General features: G+C 45.1%; 1 protein-coding gene across 1 annotated transcript in view; it reads left to right on the forward strand.

Moving 5' to 3' along the window:
* The window catches only part of RAB11FIP3 (RAB11 family interacting protein 3 (class II)), a 99,348-nt gene that overhangs the window by 45,842 nt on the left and 33,709 nt on the right, over positions 1 to 19,797 (forward strand). The window contains exons 4-5 of the mRNA XM_005870416.1: positions 10,561 to 10,654; positions 18,130 to 18,221. Of these exons, the coding sequence (XP_005870478.1) occupies positions 10,561 to 10,654; positions 18,130 to 18,221 (186 nt within the window). The remainder of the gene's footprint in view (positions 1 to 10,560; positions 10,655 to 18,129; positions 18,222 to 19,797) is intronic.

The following is a 19,797-nucleotide window of genomic DNA, read 5'->3' on the forward strand; positions in this document are numbered from 1 at the left end:
CAGTGGTTCTCAACCTTGGCTGCACATTAGAATCACCTGGGAATCTTTTTAAAATCCTGATTTCTGGGCCTCATCCTCCAGAAATTCTGTTTCTTTGTTACTAATGTTGTGGCCTCACCCCATAACAAAGAAACAGAATTTCTGGAGGATGAGGCCCAGAAATCAGGATTTTAAAAAGATTCCCAGGTGATTCTAATGTGCAGCCAAGGTTGAGAACCACTGGGCTAGAGCCCATGCTGCCCTCACACAGCCTGGAGTGGAGTTCTGTAAGCTGCATCATCCTTTATCCAGTTGGTTAGCATTCCAGAGAAAAGCCACAGGGGGGATATTTTTATAGGCTTTTGGAGGGGGCCACAGGCCAAGAGTGTCCCTTTCTAAGAGCTGCTCCCCTTCTCTCCTCTGGCACCCCAGCTCTCCCCAATACCAGACCTGAAATGTAGGAACAAGGAGGAGTGGTTTCTGCTTCCTGAGGTGCCACTGTTTCCTCCGATTAATGTGGTTACATGAATGTTAAATGTATGTGTTCTTCGGTAACTTCTGTAAATTGTTTCATTTCTTTAGTATGTTTAGATGAAGCTTGAATATGTCCATTTGACTATTTTTCTGAGGATTCTCATGTACATTTTAAGGTTTTATTGTATTTAAAATAACACAGAGATAGCTCTCTGAATATACTAAAAACCACTGAATTGTACTCTTTAAATCAAGCATGTCAAACTCACAGCCTGCCGGTCGCAAGTTTGACATGCTTGCTTTAAATGGATGAATTACGTGGTAAATGAATTATATCTCCATAACGATGTTAACAGAACTAACATGGAGAGTCAGAACTGCCCTAGAGCTTGGTCTCTCTGCAGCCTACCCCACTCCTCCACCGACATCTTCAGAGTGGGTGTTGGACTTGTTGGAGAGCAGCAATCTGCCAGAATCCCAGTGGTGACAGATGTAGGGAGAAAGCAGCTTCTGGTGTTAGAGGCAACCCACGTCCCTGTCTGAGGAACATCAAGGAGAGTTAGCCAAGCACTGCTATACCTGGATGCTGAACAGGCTCCTTCCAATGATGGAAGGTACAGCTGGTAACGTTGCAATACATATTTCTGAAAGACAAAAATGTATTCCTGAATGGTATACATGCCTCTTGGGGGGCATATGTGATGACCTTTTCCTTATAAGACCAGCATGATACTTTTATTCTAGAATTTTATAAGCCCTACCTCCTAAACAAGGGTGGTTAATCAGTTTATCACAGGTGATGTAGGAAATTGTTCTTATACTTCAAGCCGAAAAACTGAGTTCCAAATGAGCACATTCAATGTTGGAAAACTCTTAATGTTATTGTTTTATTTTCAAATGTAAGTTTAAAAGCAAACATACCTTGCTTTTTAAATTGCCCAAAAGGTAAACATTAGATATACTTATATGACTTCATTTTCCCCAGCAGGACCCAGTAATTCCGGGCATATGTGATGACCTTTTCCTAATAAGACCAGCATGATACTTTTATTCTAGAATTTTATAAGCCCTACCTCCTAAACAAGGGTGGTTAATCATTTTATCATAGGTGATGTAGGAAGTTGTTCTTATACTTCAAGCAGAAAAACTGAGTTCCAAATGAGCACATTCAGTGTTGGAAAACTCTTAATGTTATTGTTTTATTTTCAAATGTAAGTTTAAAAGCAAACATACCTTGCTTTTTAAATTGCCCAAAAGGTAAACATTAGATATACTTATATGACTTCATTTTCCCCAGCAGGACCCAGTAATTCCAGAGGGCTTAAGGTGTGTAGGGAGAAAACGAGCCTTAATTTTGTGTCCACACAGCTGGTCAATTTTTAAAAAGTTAATGTTTTGCCCTAGATAGTTTGGCTCCGTGGTAGAGCATAGGCCTGTGGATTGAAGGATCCCAGGTTTGATTCTGGCCAAGGGTACATACCTTGGTTGCAGGTTCAATTCCTGGCCCGATTGGGCGTGTGCGGCAGGCAACCAATCGATGTATCTCTCTCACAGTGATGTTTCTCTCTCTCTGTCTCTCCCTGTACCTCTTGTTAAGTGGCCCCAGGCCTGGCACTAGTGCCAGCTGGCCTTGGTTTGCATCTTGGCCTCTCCAGGGCACCTCCAAGCCCAGCACAAGTAGCAGCCATCTACAGATCACTCTGTAGCTCCTGCCAGGAATCCTCAGGCAGAGCACAGGAGGTGGCTGACCTTTACACTGCCTGGGAGGCTCCAGAGCCAGTACACCTAGTGGAGAGCTTCAGACCATGCCAGATTACAATCCTACCACCTCCATGAGCGACACACTCAAGGGGTGGACTTGCCAAGTCCTGCCCCGGAGATTCAGCTCCTGCACAGCAGCTCCTTTGCTATTGGAGCGACACACTCAAGGGGTGGACTTGGCAGGCACCAAAGTTCATTGAAGCAAGTCCTGCCCTGGAGATTCAGCTCCTGCACAGCAGCTCCTTTGCTATTGTCTTAGCTGGTCCTCACAGCCAGTCAGCCTGGGGGTCAATCCCTCTCAGTAACATCAGCAGCAATCAAGGCTCAACTACATCAGGACAATTCACACAGCCAACGCAGGTGCACTTGGAGCACCCATCTCGGGTGTAGGGTGCCGCTGGGCCCTACAGGTCACCTACTATAACACAAGGCCACTCTGTCAAGTCTGGGAGACATAGCAGTTATGCCTAGTACATAGAAACAAATGTAGGGAAGCAGCCAAAATGTGGAGACAAAGAAACAGGTCACAAATGGGACACATGCTTTCATTTCTCTTGGGTGAATACCTAGGAGTGAAGTGATTGGGTCTTATGGTAGATACATGGTTAACCCTTTAAGGAATTTCTAAATAGTTTTCCAGAGTGGTTCTGTAATTTTACATTCACAGCATCAGTGTATGAGAATTCCTGTTCCTCCACATGCTTCCAAACACTTGGTATACACAGTATGGCCCGTCTTTTTAATTTTAGCTACCCAAGTAGATGTGTATGTACCTTATTGTCATTTTAATTTGCATTTCCCTAATGGCTAATATTGACTTGAAATTTTAAAAAACTAATGAAACTTGTTTTGTGGTCCAGAATGTATATGTCTTGGTAAAAGTTCCACGAGCACTTCCTTGAAAAGAATATGTATTCTACTTTCTTTGGCTGGAGTGTTCTATATGTTAGGAAGGTTGAAGTGCTTAATAGTATCACCATGGCTTTTGATAAGATGAGCTTTTTTGAAAATGTTATAATTCAAGTCACAACAAGGTACAGAAATGGGGGTAGTTTTCCCTGTAAAGTGCTGTGCTTTCAGTGTGGTTTTTGTGAGCCGTACTTCTGTAGTTGGAATTAACAGGTTAGAGAGCTTGTTCTGCTCTCTTCTCTTGCAGATTATGTCTCCACATCTGAAGCAGAAACAATACAATTTGTTAGTAAATTTCTCATATTAAAATAATCCCGTGGGAGCCAGCTCCTTCCCCTGGTAGCTGGTTGCAGAGTGGGTTCTTCTCCCATGGCCTTCCTGCAACTTGCTGAGTCCGTCTGAGGGAGGAGTGCTGGCTTACTTTGACTGCCCTGGTGTACATCTCTTGGCTTGTTTTTGTGGTTCTGCTGATTTTCCAAGAAAGGTCAGGTTATGATATTTCGATCTTATTGTGTGTTTTTCTGAAAGCCTGTGAATGGAGAACTTTGGACTTGGATCATTAGAACCACCCCCAAATCATCGTTGATTTATTCTCCAAAGAAAATATAGTTAAAGTGGACTTTAAAAAATGTATACTTTGATTCATCTTTGCTCATTCTAACATGGTAACATATAAAAGGGCCTACTTTCAGTTACTTATTTGTTTATAAAGCATTGGGTTAATGTTTCAGGATGAATGACTTGGTACTTTGTGTTCAATTAGTAGCTTCACTGTTGAAATTCTTAGGAATCTTAAGGACAGATTGGCCCCTGTGGATTCCAGGTTAAATACCCAGCAAGATTCTCACTAGACATCATGTGCTTTAGGAATGAAGGCTTTTGTGAGATAAGGAGGGAGTCATTCAGCTATTTCAGGAAATCAGCTGATGAGGAAACTTCTGAGCCCAGTGTCTCAAACACCCAGGGCCCTGAGATGTAGGGATAGGGGCTGCCATCTCTTCCTGTTGTGGAGGGAGAAAAGGGAGATTCGGTTTCTGGCTCAAGGACCCTGGATTGTATACTTACCTGGCAGGGGACATACCATGATCACAAAGGTGATTTTCCCAGGGCGAGGCTTATCCATTGCCCTCCTGATGTGCTGACCCCCGATGGGAAAAAAAGAGAATCCTGGATTGTTAGAGTCAGTCAGTTTGAGCTGGTCCAGTTCTAGTCTGACTTTATGTCGCACGTCGTCAACAAATGATGTCGAAAGGGCTGTATGTTGCAGCATCTGCCAGCCTGCCCAGTGCCGAGGAGGCCCTGAGTGATATTTATGGGTGGTGTGGATTATGGGTTGGTCTCAGCCAGGGCTCATGCCCATCATAGCCTTAGCTTTGAATCTCTACCTTTGAAATACCCTGCCTACACTCTAGTCCTAAGTATTCACATGCTGAAACCCTCCTTACCTTTCTTGTTTCCTGTATTGTCCTTCCCTCCTTTTGTGGTCAAAGGTCACCTCTCCCTGGCTAATCAACTCATCCTTTTTCCCCCCTCTCCCTCCCCACTCTCTTTTTCCTTTCTTGCTCTTTTTCTCTCTTATTTTCTTTCTTTCTCTTTAAAGTTTTCATTATGGAGCCCTGGTCAGTGTTGTTCAGTGGTTACAGTGTTGTCCCATGCACTGAAGAGTCATGGGTTCGATTCCCGGTCAAGGGCACATACATGGGTTGCAGGTTCTATCCCCGGCCCAGGTGCGGGGTGTGTGCAGGAGGCAGCCAATTGATGTGTCTTTCACATTGATGTTTCTCTTTCTCTCTAACTCCCTCCTTCCTTCCCTTTCACCCTCTCTAAAATCAATGGGAAAAAATGTCCTCAGGTGAGGATTAATAAAACAAAAAAAGTTTTCATTATGGAAAAGTTCAATTCTATACAAAAGTAGAGAGAATAGTGTAATGCTTCCCCAGTATCCCATGCCCAGCCTCAGTAGCTGTCAGTTATGGCCATATGGTTTTGTATATGTACAGTAGCCGTATGTACCTGAGCCCCAGGTTTTTTAGAGAGAGACAGAGAGAGAAACATGGATGCGAGAGAGAAACATCAGTTGTTTGCCTCCCGCACATGCCCCAACTGGGGCTAGGGATCAAGCCTGCAACTGAGGTATGTGCCCTTGACTGGAATGGAACCCAAGACCCTTCAGTCTGCAGGCTGACACTCTAACCACTGAGCAACAGGCTAGGACAACCCCAGGTTGGTTGGTTTGTATTTATTTATTTACTAGAGGCCAGGTGCACGAATTCGTTCACCAGTGGGGTCCCTTGACATGGCCTGCGGGATCGGGCCAAAACCAGCTCTCCAACATCCCCCGAGGGGTCCTGGATTGCGAGAGCACAGGCCAGGCTGAGGGACCCCACCAGTGCACAATCGAGGCAAGCAGGGATTCGGGAGGTTGGCCAGCCAGGAAGGGACCATGAAAGGGCTCCAGGGCTTGTCTGGCCTATCTCGCTCAGTCCTGATCAGACCTCAGCAGCAAGATAACCTACCAGTTGGAGCATCTGCCCCCTGGTGGTCAGTGCATGTCACAGCGACTGGTTGATTGCCCCCTGGTGGTCAGTGGTCATCATAGCGAGCAGTTGAGCGGCCTTAGCAAATCATTAGCATATTACACTTTGATTGGTTGAGTGGACGACTGGACAGTTAGCATATTAGGCTTTTATTATATAGGATTGTTAATCCTCTCATGAGAATTTCTATTTTTTTTAGAGAGAGTGGAAGGGAGGGAGAGAGACAGAGAGTGAAACACCAATGTGAGAGAAACATGGGTTGCCTTCTGTACACACCCCATCTAGCACCAGGGATGAAGCCTGCAACCAAGGTACGTGCCCTTGACCGGAATCGAACCTGATGCTCTATCCACTGAGCCAAACTGGCCAGGACAGCCCCCAGGTTTTTAAAGTATCCCTAAATATTTTAGGAAATATATAAAAACACTGTGCATAAATGAACAACAGTTCCTTAATATCAAATACTCAGTCAATATTCATTATCCAGGATCAGTATTCAAAATATATTTTTATTGATTTTAGAGAGCAAGGGAGAGTAAGAGAAAGATAGAAACATCAGTGATGAGAGAGAATAATCTATTGACTGCCTCCCGCACTCTCCTTACTGGGGATTGAGCCCAAAACCCAGGCATGTGCCCTGACTGGGAATTGAACAGTGACCTCCTGGTTCGTAGGTTGACGCTCAACCACTGCTCCATACCAGCCAGGCTCCTAAGTTTCTTCTCCTAAAGGTTTACTTTCTCCATCTTTTTTTTTTTTCTCCTTGAAAATAACAGGTCACTTATCTGTCTCTTTTTTAATATATTTTTATTGATTTCAGAAAGGAAGGGAGAGGGAGAGATAGAAACATCAATGACGAGAGCGATTCATGCCCCCTACTGGGGATTGAGCCCGCAACCCAGGCACGTGCCCTGACTGGAATTGAACCATGAACTCCTGATTCATAGGTCGACATTCAACCACTGAGCACACTGGCCGGGCCAGTTATCTGTCTCTCTCTCTCTTTTTTTTTAATGTAGATGTATTTTTTTAAATATATCTTTATTGATTTCAAAGAGGAAGGGAGAGGGATAGAGAGTTAGAAACATTGATGATGAGAGAGAAACATCGATCAGCTGCCTCCTGCACACCCTCTCCTGGGGATGTGCCCACAACTGAGGTACAATGCCCTTGACCGGAATCAAACCTGGGACCCTTCAGTCTGCAGGCCAACGCTCTATCCACTGAGCCAAACAGGTTAGGGCTACATGTATTTTTAAAATATATATATTTTATTGATTTCTTACAGAGAGGAAGGGAGAGCGATAGAGAGAGTCAGAAACATCGATCAGCTGCCTCCTGCACACTCCCTACTGGGTATGTGCCCGCAACCAAGGTACATGCCCTTGACCAGAATCAAACCTGGGACCCTTGAGTCCGCAGGCCGATGCTCTATCCACTGAGCCAAACCGGTTAGGGCATTATCTATCTCTTTTAAGGTCCTCATGGATTGGGTTTTGCTGATTACATCCCTGTGATATTATTGAAACACATTGCTTTGATCATTGTATTTCCTGTAAATTGGTAGTTGGATTCAGGTGGCGTCACATACTTCCACCAGGAGGCATTTGGTGTCTTATTGTCTATCTTTTTGTGCCCTTGGGAAGCACTGAGGGTCATTGATTATGTCCATTTCTTCATCAAGCACTGCAGGATGGTGACATTTGAATCCCATCATTCCCTTTTGGATTATTGGCTGGAATGATTATTTATTTTTAAAGAGTAATTTATTGATTTTTAAAGAGAGAGGAAGGGAGAAGAAAGAAACGTTGTGATGTGAGAGCACAACATTGATAGACTGTCTCTTGCACGCCCCCTACCAGAGATCGAGCCCACAACCCAGGCATGTGCCCTGACTGGGAATGGAACCAACAACCTTTCGGTGAAAGGGAGGATGCCAACCAACCTAGCCACGCAGGCCAGGGCTGGAATGATTCTTGAAGAGACACTTCCCCTCATGACTACCGTTGCTTACCCTGAGTTAACAGTTTGTATAGGAAAGGCAGGCTAACTGCTTGGTTCTTTCCTTTTCTTAGTTTTCGCAATGATAAATTGATTCACTAGTGTCCTCCACTAATGACTAGTTGTTGTTGTTTTTTAACCATAATTATGCTTTAATTGACTAAAATGTGATATATTTCAGTCTGCTGTATTTTTCATTCTCATCAATGCTCATATTGTTTCATTTTTTACTGTAAAATCCTGTTTAGGCCCTGACCGGTTTGGCTCAGTGGATAGAGTGTCGGCCTGCGGACTGAAGGGTCCCAGGTTCGATTCCGGTCAAGGGCATGTACCTTGGTTGCGGGCATATACCCAGTAAGGAGTGTGCAGGAGGTAGCCGATCGATGTTTCTCTCTCATTGATGTTTCTAACTCTCTATCCCTCTCCCTTCCTCTCTGTAAAAAATCATTAAAATATATTTTAAAAATAAAATCCTGTTTAGGTTGGCTCCCGAGTTCTTTGATGTGACCTAGTAAAGTCTTTGCTTTCAGGTGTGACAAGATATTCCAGGCTTAACTTGCACATCTCCTGGCATTTCTCCAAGGGTCCTGATTCCTTTCAATGGAAACTGAATTTAAATATCACAACCTAGGTGCTACAGGTGCTCACTGTTAATTGAACACAATTAGAAGGGTTTTATTGTTTCATTTTTAAAACATCATGTGTGATAGATACCTCATGGTGATGTGGAGGATCCCAGTCCTCAACAACACTTGGAATAATGGAATTAGAATATTCCTGTGTTGCTGTGGAGAAGTTTAATGATAATCTAATTTTCTTTTATAAAATCATTTGATTTTCACATAGCTATTCAAAGGTGTGTTTTTTTCCTTCAAAGTCCAAAAAATTTATCAGATTAAGTGTTAGAGTAGGTCTTTTGGGATTGGGAGTTGATTTTCTTAGGTACCCCATGTAATCTTTCAATATGTAGTTAATTTTTTAGGGACGTTTTCTTAAATATAATTTTTTAAAATATATTTTTTAATTTCAGCAAGGGAGAGGGAGAGATAGAAACATCAATGATGAGAGAGAATCACTGATCAGCTGCTTCCTGCCCTCCCCACACTGGGGATCGAGCCCACAACCTGGGCATATGCCCTGACCAGGAATCGAACCATGTTCTCCTGGATCATAGGTCGAGGCTTAACCATTGAGCCAAGGCGGCCGGACTATTCATTTGTTTTTAAGAGCTTTTTTAAGTATAATTTAGGTGCCATAAAATTTACCCACTGTAAATGTGCAAATCAATGAATTTTAGTAAATTTATAAAGTTATGCAGTCATCATCACAGCCTAGTTTTACAACATTCCCACATGCCAAAGAGTTCTCATGCTGTTAGCAATCATCCCACTTCCACCCCACAATTTCCAGGCAACCACTAATATGCTTTGTATCTCTATATATTTATCTTTTCTGAAAATTTCCTTTAAATGAAAGAATATAATTTGTGATCTTTTGTGTCTGGCTTTTTTACTTAGCAAAATGTTTTTGAGGTTCATTCATGTTGTAGTATGTATCAGGATTTTATTCCTTCTTATGGCTGAATGATAGTCTGTTGGATAGATCACATCTTGTTTATCCAGTCCTCAGTTGATGGACATTGAATTGCTTTTGCTATTTTGCTATTGTGAATAATGCTGCTTGCTATGAATATTTGCATATACATCTTTTTCCCCCTATTTTTTTCTCTTGGGTAGATACCTATGAGTAGAATTGCTATGTTGTATACTAAGCTTATGTTTACCTTTTCAAGAAACTGCTAAATGATCTTCCAAATTAGCCAGACCATTTTACATTCTTCCTAGCATATGAAGTTCCAATTTTTCGACAACTTCACCAATCCTTGTTATTGTTAATACTTTTGATTACAGCTGTTCTAGTGAGTGATAGCTTGTAGTTTTCATTTGCATTTCCCTGAGGACTCATGATATCGAGCATCTTTTCATGTGCTTATAAGCCATTTGTATATCTTTGATGAAATAACTGTTTAAATTTTTTTTTGAGAGAGGGAGAGAGAGGAAGGGAGAGGAGGAGAAAGAGAAACATCATTGTGAGAGAGAAACATTGATCGATTGTCTCCCATATGCACCCCAACCAGGGATTGAACCCACAATCTAGGCATATGCCCTGACTGGGAATCGAACCATGATATTTTGGTGCATGGGATGAGGCCAGGGCAACTGTTTAAAATTTTTACCTATTTTTTAAAAATTGTGTTTTTTTTGTCTTTTTGTTGTACTGTGAGATTTCTTTATACATTTTAGATACAAGTCCTTTATCAGATATATGATTTATTTATGTTCTCCCAGTCTGTGTCTTATCTTTTAGTTTTACTAATGATGTCTTTTGAGGTGCAAAACTTTAAAATTTTGATGAAATCCATTTTATACTTGGAAATACAAATGTCTTTTTTCAAAGAGTTTCATTTTCTATAACACCCATGTGTGAATTATTGACTTACTATTTATGATGTTTAGATCTACTTGCCTACGTTGTCTTTCCTAAGAACTCTGCACAGCTGTTGGAAAGGATGGGTGGGTCTGTGCTATGTGTAGTAATCTAGACAATGGCTAGAATAATACTAAAATGTTAACACTGGATTATCTTTTCACTCAAGAAGCATGGCTCTTGACTTTTGAAAGCAGGATCTTATTCCTGACTCATTGTCCCAGGTGTCGTTGGCACCTTCTTAGGATACCGCCTGTTTTCTGTTGGATCAGAGGAACCAGTGGCTCTTATTTTCAGCATGGCACCTTACAAGTAGGCTGCTTCTCTAAATATGGTGAAAAGTCAAGTGTATGATATACCCCTTCCAATTTTGTAAAGGCTTGGGTAACATATTTTTACTTGGCAATTGCAGGTGAAGGACTTAACGAAATACTTGGATCCCAGTGGGCTCGGCGTGATCAGTTTTGAAGACTTCTACCAAGGGATCACGGCGATCAGAAATGGAGGTCAGTCACCCCCCTCCCCCACCTCTGTGCTTCCATCGCCTCACCCCTTCCTCAACTCCACCACTGTCCTTCCCTCTTGCTCAGCCACCCCTTATTAATGACCCTTACGCCTCAGACTCCTTTTGCTGAGCTTAATGTCTTCCCTTCTCTTTGAAGTCCCTAAAATGCCCCAGGTTTAAGGATGCTCTCTCTCCTTTTTTGTTATTTGCTCTTCACATACCCTATCTTCCAGAATTGATTGACTCAACTACTTATCCATAATGTTAGAAAACTACTGCCACTTTCCCCAAAGAGTTTTTAATGGAAACTAACACATACAAAAATATTAAAAGACTTACACAGTGAACACTCATATGTATATCTCTTATCTGTATTCTGCAGGCAACATTTTACCATATCTGCTTTATTCATCCATCTTCCTATTTATTTTCTCTTTTTTTCTAATGGGATGCATTACAAATCAGTATACTTCCATACACTTCAGCCTAAACTTTTCAGCATGCTATCAGTCATTACCCAGAGTTCAATAGTTGTTTGCAGTCTTTTTAGAGTAAAAATTTACCTACAGTGAAACCTTAAGTGTGCCATTCTGTGAATTTTGACAAGTTCCTGTGCCTGGTAATGCAAATCACTGCCAAGAGTTACTAACATCACCACAGGCAGTTCCCTCCTGGCCTTCCAGTAATCTCCTCCCTCTTATTGGTACCTTCTTTGCTGATTTTTGTCACCATGGATTAGTTTTGCCTTTCATGGACTTCATGTAAATATGATCATCCATATCTGCTCTTTCACCTGGCTTCTCCCCGTGCGTGATGTTTTTGAGATTCATTGTGTTGTATCAGGAGTCTGTTTTTCTGTTATGGAATAGTGCTTCATCATGTGCTTATACCTCATGGGTGGATACTTGTTTGGGGCTAGATGGTTCCAGTTGGGGGTTATATATAAAGCTACTAGTGAAATCGGTGGGCAGGTCTGTGTAGATACATGTTTTCATGTGTTGGGGGCCTGTACCCAACAGTGGGGTGGCTAGTCATGTGCATGTGAATTCAGTTTCGTGTAAAATTGCCAGATGTTCTTCCAAGTAGTTGTACCATTTTACTCTCTTACCAGTTGCCCAAGCACTTTCCTCTTCAAATGAAACTCTGAAGCTCTGAGTAGACCTTTCCTTCTCATTCCCCATCTTTGGCCAGGTGGTGTCAGGAGTGCAGTGTTGGGAAGTCACCAGTCACAGGCTGTCTCCCTCCTTCTTGCACCTTGTCAGAGGAAGAGGGGCATAAAGAGACTCGGCAGAGCCCATGGTCATCATGGTGGTCCAGTCAAGGGGGGGTACCTTTGAACTCGAGGTCTTATTAGCAGCTGTTGATAGAGCCTCACCTCTCTTCTCTGTTACATCCCCAAAATTATTGCCCGACAGTGTCACATAGGGCCTGGGTTTCCTAAAACACCAAATCCCAGATGGCTTTGAGTAGCATTCTGTATATGGAGCCCTGTGTGTTGTTACTTCTTTCACCTAGTTAGTCCACACAGATATGAACACCAGCACAGCCCAGAGACCCATGGTGAACAAGCAGCCAGGGACCTTGTGCGTACAGAGCACGAAACGAGGGAAGGAACAACAGGGGAGGTGCTGCTGCTGTCAGTGTGGCAGGTGGGGATGGGGGCTGACTTGCACAACCTTAGCACAGGGATGATGGCATCAGTGTGTTCCCTGAGGCACAAGTCAAAGGGCCCGGAGGAGCTCTGGGCCTTGGACATGCCCCTTGTAGTCTCTGCCCTTCCAGCTGAGGGTTGAAACTGGGCTTCCTTGGATTCAGGTGGTTGAGGAGCCCAGATTCCTCTCAAGTGGCAATGCTGGGAGCAGCAGTGGCAGCTGGCCCGTGGGTATGGGCAGTGGTCAGTGAGAGATGGAGCCTGGGCCATCTGTGTGGTCAAACTCTGAGGCTCTCTCTAGTCAAAATTCAGGCTGGTGGCTGCTCTCTGTTCTTTTGGGCCATGGTTAGTGCGAAATGGAGTAGGCTCCGCTGCAGGAGTTCCTGGGGGGGTCACATGATCCCGGAAAACTTGATCCAGGCAGGCACAACCAGTCCACTGTAATAAAATTCTTGGGCCGATGACCTGCCCACTGAGAGCCAGGAGCTGTCTCTGCAGGGGCTGATTATCTGTCGGACAGAACGGGTTGCTGGCTGCTGACCCTCTTGGTTGTCTCGTGGGTTGCATGTGTCTTGAAGTTCAGTGACTTAAGGCATGTGTAGATATTTATCAATCTAGTGAGAGCAAATGGTCACCTGAGAATGGCCTGTCTCCTTGAGTCCTGATCTTTCCTTAATGGTTAACCATCACCCTGGTCCGCTGAGGTAGGACCTCTGCCTGCGCACCCCACCCCTCCGCCCTCTTCCTTGCCTTTGCCTGGGATACCCCCACTGAAGCTAAGGCACTCTCTGTCCTTCCCAGGGGCTGGCAGAGAGAAGCACGAGGTAGGGTTTCTGTGTCTCTGCCTGAAAGGAGCTGGCCAGGGCTCTTCTGTCACATCCAGAGGTCTCTCCAGTCTGCGCTCCCATTTTAACCTCTCCTGGCTGACATGTCCTGTTCCACCTGATCTGTCCCCATTCCCCAGGCAACTGGCTAACTGCAGCTGCACCTTCTTCTGTATTGGGGAGCAGCCTCCTGCTGTTCCAAGCCCCACAAAATCAGTTCACCTAGGGAAAGGCCAGCCTCTGTCCAGCCCACACACACCATTGAACCCCACTGGGATTGTTTGAGTCTCGGTTTTTGCATTCTTGTTGGTAATATTTCCACTTTGATTTAATTAAAAATAAGACCCCGCCAGCCAGTCCTGGAGCAAGAACATTCTGGAATAGAAGCATCCCCAGAAGGCGAGGCTTGGGGCTTGGTTTCAACACGAAACTATATTGGGAGGTGCATTGTAGGTACTATCCCCCCCACCCTGAGTTTAGCTTGTGTAGAACAGACCTCTGCTTCTGATGTGAGGTAGTGGACTCTGGAATATGAGGGACAGTCTGCTGCTGGGGTGTGTGGTTGAGGAGGCAGAAAGGTCGGAGGCTTTGGATAGGGTTGGCCTGCCAGCAGATGGGTCAGGGTCCTTGAGTGGGTGGGCTGAAGGGAGGTTTTAGTGATGAGAACTTGAATCAGGCTGGATGGAGGGGCAGTAGCTAAGGGAGGGCACAGCTTAGACCTGGAAGGACTGTGGGTGTGGACACTGTTGAGCTGGATTGTTCCAGACTCTGGGAAGTAGAGTCCCCTGCCCTGAGAGCCGGCATTCTTGTGGAGGACAGCCCATACACGTTGAGGCCGTAGAGCTATGAGAGCTAACAGGAGCTCAGGAGGAGGGTGATGCCAGAGGTGATCCATGGAATTCTTCCTGAGAAAGTCTGGGAAGGGGTGGCAGGGTCCAGGTGGGGGACATGAAGGGAGTGTGCCCTGCACATTTGGGAGCTGAAGGGAGGTCACTGTGGCTGGTTTGGGTAACCAGGATCAGAAGGTGGGGGCATGACTGGGCTGTGGGCACTGTGGGAGGACTTGACCTTCTTGTCAAGAGGCCTCACAATTCAACTCCATCCCAGGCTCCCTGTGGAAGGGCTGTTGAGAGGCCCCTTGGCTCAACACCAGCAGAGCAGGTCTATGTCTTGGAGTGGGCTGAGTGGCAGGGCCTCCAGGTGACTGCAGCTGGCGTGGGCGTGGGGAACACCCCACCCTGTGCATCGGATCTACTGCCGGTCTTGCTCAGAGCTGTGGGCTTGGCTTTACTTTTTTGGTAATTTGCAAATTTTTTTTGTAATTTGACTTCATCATTTAACTTTTGTTAGGAAGGGAGAGTGAAAATAAAATTAGGATCAAAGCAAGTCAAAGATGATTGTGAAATGTTATTTCATAGCATTTGGAAGAGTGGAAAGCATGATTACGCCAACTGAATTTCAGCTCCAGTGCACTTTGAGTCTTCCCTCCATTGTGCCATCATGGCTGCTCACAGCCTGTCTTGTCTGACAGACTTTTATTCTGTATCCAGGAGCGGCATAGCAAGTGACACGATATATTGACCCAGTTTGCAGGGAAAGCGCAAGGAGATTGTTACTGTCACAACCACAGGCCTTATTTCAGGAATAGAATGAGATAGAGAGGGAATTATTACAAATAGGCCATTGCTCTGGCTTGTCTCCCCCTCCCCCCCAAATTGACTCTGAAAGAATAAGATAAATGCACATTAAAATTTTCCACTTAATTGAAAATTGCTTTAGTTTTTGTAGAAGAAAACTGAAAGAGGAGTCCTATTTAATTCCATCAAGAATAGAAAAACATCAGCTATGTTCACATCTTTCTCTTCACCATGTGGGGCAAGACTCCTAAATCATATGCTCACCACTGGAATCTGAGCACATGTCTGAAATGATTCGCTAAGTTTTAAGAGTTTGAAATTCTGTGTTTCAATTTTTGGAAGTGCAAGCAAGACTGTTAACATTTAAGAGGGGGAAAATAGGCCCCAAACAGTCTGGCCTTTTATAAAATACTGAGGCCCAATGCACAAAAATTCGTGCAAGCGTAGGCCTTCCTTCCCCTGGCTGCCGGCACTGGCTTCCCTCCAGCACCTGGGACCCAAGCTTCCTTCCAGCCACTGGCAGGCACCCGGGACCCGGGCTCTTCTCTCCGGCCCCGGCTTCGTCTGAAATGATGCCCAGAAGGATGTCCGGTCTAATTAGCATATTACCCTTTTATTATTATAGATGTGTGACCACTGGGATAATGGTCCTCCTTTACTTCCTGTCATAGAAACCAAAAACTTCTGTCCACAGCAATCCTCTCCCCCTTCAAAAAGAGCACATATAGCCCTAGCCGGCTTGGCTCAGTGGATAGAGCATCAGCCTGCGGACTGAAGGGTCCTGGGTTTGATTCCGGTCAAGGGCACATGCCCAAGTTGCGGGCTTGATCCCCAGTAGGGGATGTGCTGGAGGCAGCCAATCCGTGATTCTCTCTCATCATTGATGTTTCTATCTCTCCCTCTCCCTTCCTCTCTCAAATCAATAAAAATATTTTTTTTTAAAAAGGGCACATATAGTTTGTTGTAGTTCACATGCACCAAAGACCCAAACCTCCAGTGCAGGGGACTCCAAGGCTGTCAGCCTGCCATGCGCTGAGGCTCTTTCACTCCGCCATAGTCTGAGCCCTCAGGTATTTAGTCACACTCCCAGGGAAAACAATACAAAACAGCAGCCACATAAGAGATTTTGGTTTAAGGGCCTTAATTACTACTGCAAAGCAGTATTGAATTGGCAAAGACATCTCATAATTATTAAATGCATAAATGCTTGAATTTTCATAATTATTGAGGAAAAGCATCATTGCTTAAATTGAGAGAGCTCTTTAGAAACTGGACGGAGTAGCCATGTGTCCAGCTATTGCTCTGTGGTGAGGGTCCTTCAACATTCATTCTCCCTTCCCCACTTATGCTGGCTGTCAGTGACTTCACACCACTGGCCCTTCAGAACCTGGTTGGGGGATGTGGAGGGCAGCATTTTTCCCACATGGTCCAGCTGCCAAAGAAGAATGTTCTCTAGCCAAGGAAGCTGGTGATGACCGTTTCAAAGTACTCTCCCCAGGAGCGTCCAGGGAGGTTTGCTCTTCCATTTGACCTTCAAAGACTCTACTCCACTTTCTAAATAAGTGACTGATGTTATGTTAGATTATGTGAGATATATTGAATAAGTAACTGATACATTTTAAATAGGTACTATTGTGATCTGTTTTCTGCTCACACTTTGACATCCAATGTGTGGGTTTTCCTCACCAAGCAATTCTCTAATTCTCTGCAGACCCCACCTAGGTGGCCTACAATTTAATTCGTTCTGACGTCAACTGCCCAGAGTTAGCGCAGACCCCACAGGTGCCCAGGTTACCCACACTTCTGTTTGACACAACTCCTTCCTCAGGTTTGATAACGTGCTATAATGGCTCATAGAACCCAGGGAAACACTTTAGTTCTGTCACCAGTTTATTATAAAGGTTACAATGAACAGCCAGATGAAGAGGTATATAGGGTGAGTTTGGAGGGTCCACAATGTAGGGGCTTCTGTCCCTGTGGAGTTTGGGATGTGCTATTTTCCCCATATGATGTGTTCACTAACCCAGCTCTCTGAACCCCCTCATTTTGAGAAGTCGAGTTGGAACTGAAAGTTCTAGCCCTCTAACCACAAGGTCGGTTCCCTAACCAACCTCCATCCTCCAAGAGTCACCTCATTAGTTTAAACCCAGGTAAGGCAGAAAGGGGCTTCTTTAATGAGTAACAACGGATGCTCTTTGCATCCCATCACAAGGAAGTTCCCAGAGTTTTAGGAGCTCTGCGTCAGGACTGAGGATAAAAACCAAATAAATATTTATTACGATATGACAGTATACTGTAGTGAGGCAATATCAAGAAACATAATTCCATAACTTGCACGCTCTTTGGAAAGTGTTAGGCCTGAACATGGTCAGGAGACAGTGGAAGCCAGTACCTTTTCTTTGTGGGAATTGGTTGTGTTTGAAAAGTGATGTTTCTATTGCTGACGTCAGAATTATATCCTGTCCATCATGAAAAGATTGCTTTTCTTTTTAACTTTTTCTTATCTATATTTATAAAAGCCTAAATGACCAGCCCACCGGCTGGTAGCTATGACACACACTGACCACCAGGGGGCAGACGCTCAACGCAGGACCTGCCGAGCAACAGCAACTTTGCAGAGTGCCCTCTCGCACTCCAGGACCCCTCAGGGGATGTTGGACTGCTGGTTTCAGCCCGATACCCCCAAGCCAAGCCAAGGGACCCCACCTGCCGGAGGGATCCCGCTCACTTCGCAGATGCCTCCCCAGGTGCGGCCGGCCAGGGAAGGACTGCGGGAGGTTGACTCCAGGGTGTGTCCGGCCCATCTTGCCCAGTCCCACCCCGCTGGCCACCTTCTAATTAATTTCCTTTCAATGTCCATGAATCCGTGCACCAGGCCTCTAGTTATACAATAAAACATATATTGTAGAAGATAACGTTAAGCAAAAAAAAGAAGAAAATAAAACCTGACCGTGAGTCCAGCACTGAGGACAAGGTGTTATTTTGGTAATATTTCATTATACTCACTCCTCCCCAAACATGTACAATTTTAAAAAAATTAAATCTGGCATCTAATACTTTTTTTTTTGCATCTAATACTTTTTAAAGCCGTGAGCGGTGTCACAGAGCTAGTATCATGCCCTTTCTCTTTTACAATGTTGTCCAGCTCTTTTAAGAAGTAGTTACCATTTGGCCTCCACACCACTGCCTAAGAACTCTGGCACAAAGTGTTGTTTCCGTCGGGGACCTGCTTTCCTATCCTAACCCTTCTTCCCCCGGGTTTCTCATAGCCAGTCCAGGCTCCATTGCCCATTCACATCGTTTCCCCCTTGCCCTCTCTGGGTGGTCTGGGTTTCCTGCTAAGTCTGGGTCTTCTCTCCCGCAGATTCTGATGGCCAGCTGTGCAGCATTGTCCCTGCCCAGGACGAGGAGCCGCAGGCCTGCCCTGATGAGTTCGAGGACTTTGTTACCTTTGAGGCAAGTGGTTTTCACAAGAGAGCTGAGAGGGAACTTGATGTTACGCCTACTCCTCTGTTCAATCTTAAGTCCTGCTTCACTTAGTGGTTCCCTGGCTGTTTATATAGGAAATGGCTGCAAGGGCAGGGAAGGACTCACTCTGCAGCCCTGTGTACACTGTGGGGGCACTGTGGTTGGTGGGCTTTGGGGGACTCCTGGCTCCAGCACACAGTCGATAGGTGTCTACTCTGAGTGTTACATAACTGAGAACCTTAACAAGAGGCGCCCTCGGGTTCGTTGTTAGAGTGACAGGCTGAGCAGTTAGGACTCTCGTGAGATTGTCACCTTCTGTCAGGCTGCTAAGCAAGGCCAGAGCAGGGGACTCATTTTGAGGTTTTTATTTTATCACATTTCAAACCATTTTCTGGGTCTACTAGAGACCTTTGATTAATGCCTTGCTTTACTCTGTCCCCTACCCCCAGAAGAAGCCGGTGTTGCTGGTAATTGAGGGTGATTTTTCCAAGGTTTGGGGAAGGTCTGTGAGACAGACCACTATCACTGTGTCCCACTAGTTGGAGAGGTGGGCTGGGACAGATGCCGGGAGAGTCGAGGTGGCTGAGTCTGGAATTTTTTTTAATACACTGGAAACTCCTGAGTCCTTGAAGAGCTATTGGGGAAGACCGTGGTGGCCACTGCTAGCCCCTCAGCCTCTGTTGCCCAGTGAGGGGAGCAGGGTTAGGCTGTGACCCGCTGGGCCTGAAGCCCTGCACATCAGTCCTCTGAACCTCGGCTCCTTTGTGAAATGAGGGGGTTGCACAGAATAGATTCTGAAATTCCCTCTGAATATTAACTCACTTCAGAATTCCACTGCTTTCCTTCTCTGTCTCATGCCCCTCCTGTGAGGAGCTGCCTCAGGTATTGGTGACCCCTCAGATAAATGCAGGCTCACTTCCTGACTATCGTTTCTGCCAGCACAGACCCCCCCTTTCCCCCAGGCCACCTGGGCCTGTTCATCCTTCACAGCTTTGTCCCAGAGTACCAGCTGAGCCTGAGCCCCCGCAAGGGCAGGAGCCACCCGCTTTTTGTCCCCTGTGTGCATTCTGGGTGTGAGTGGGCAGTGCCAGGCCCAGTCCTGGCATGTGGAGGCCAGTACCCAGATGGGACTTGTACTGATTGCAAGGCACAGTGTGGCCAGGCGGGGGACCCCGGGTGTGCATGGCTCTGATGTGTCAGCTTTCAGATGAACTGCCAGCCCCTGTGACTGAAGAGGCTGCTTACAAGGCCTGAGTAGGAAGGTTCTGTGAGGTTTGACACATCTTGAATTTTCCAGGAACGCAGCTAGACCAGGGGAGAGCCTTCCTTTTTTGTTTGGAGCATCTGGAGAATTGCCTTCCCAGCAGTATGGCAGGATCCTGTTACTTATGTCGTCAGCACTGAATCCTTAATCATGTCTCAAGAGCATACGCTTTATCATCAGTGGTTTTGTTTTATTCCTCTCTCATATTTCTGCTAGGACATTACATCAATTTTTTAAAATATTTTATGTGTAGTGAATTGAATGGTGGTCCCTCAAAGATACATCCACCCAGAACCTGTG

This window comes from Myotis brandtii, unplaced genomic scaffold, assembly GCF_000412655.1.
Source record: "Myotis brandtii unplaced genomic scaffold, ASM41265v1 scaffold317, whole genome shotgun sequence".
Lineage (NCBI taxonomy): Eukaryota > Metazoa > Chordata > Mammalia > Chiroptera > Vespertilionidae > Myotis > Myotis brandtii.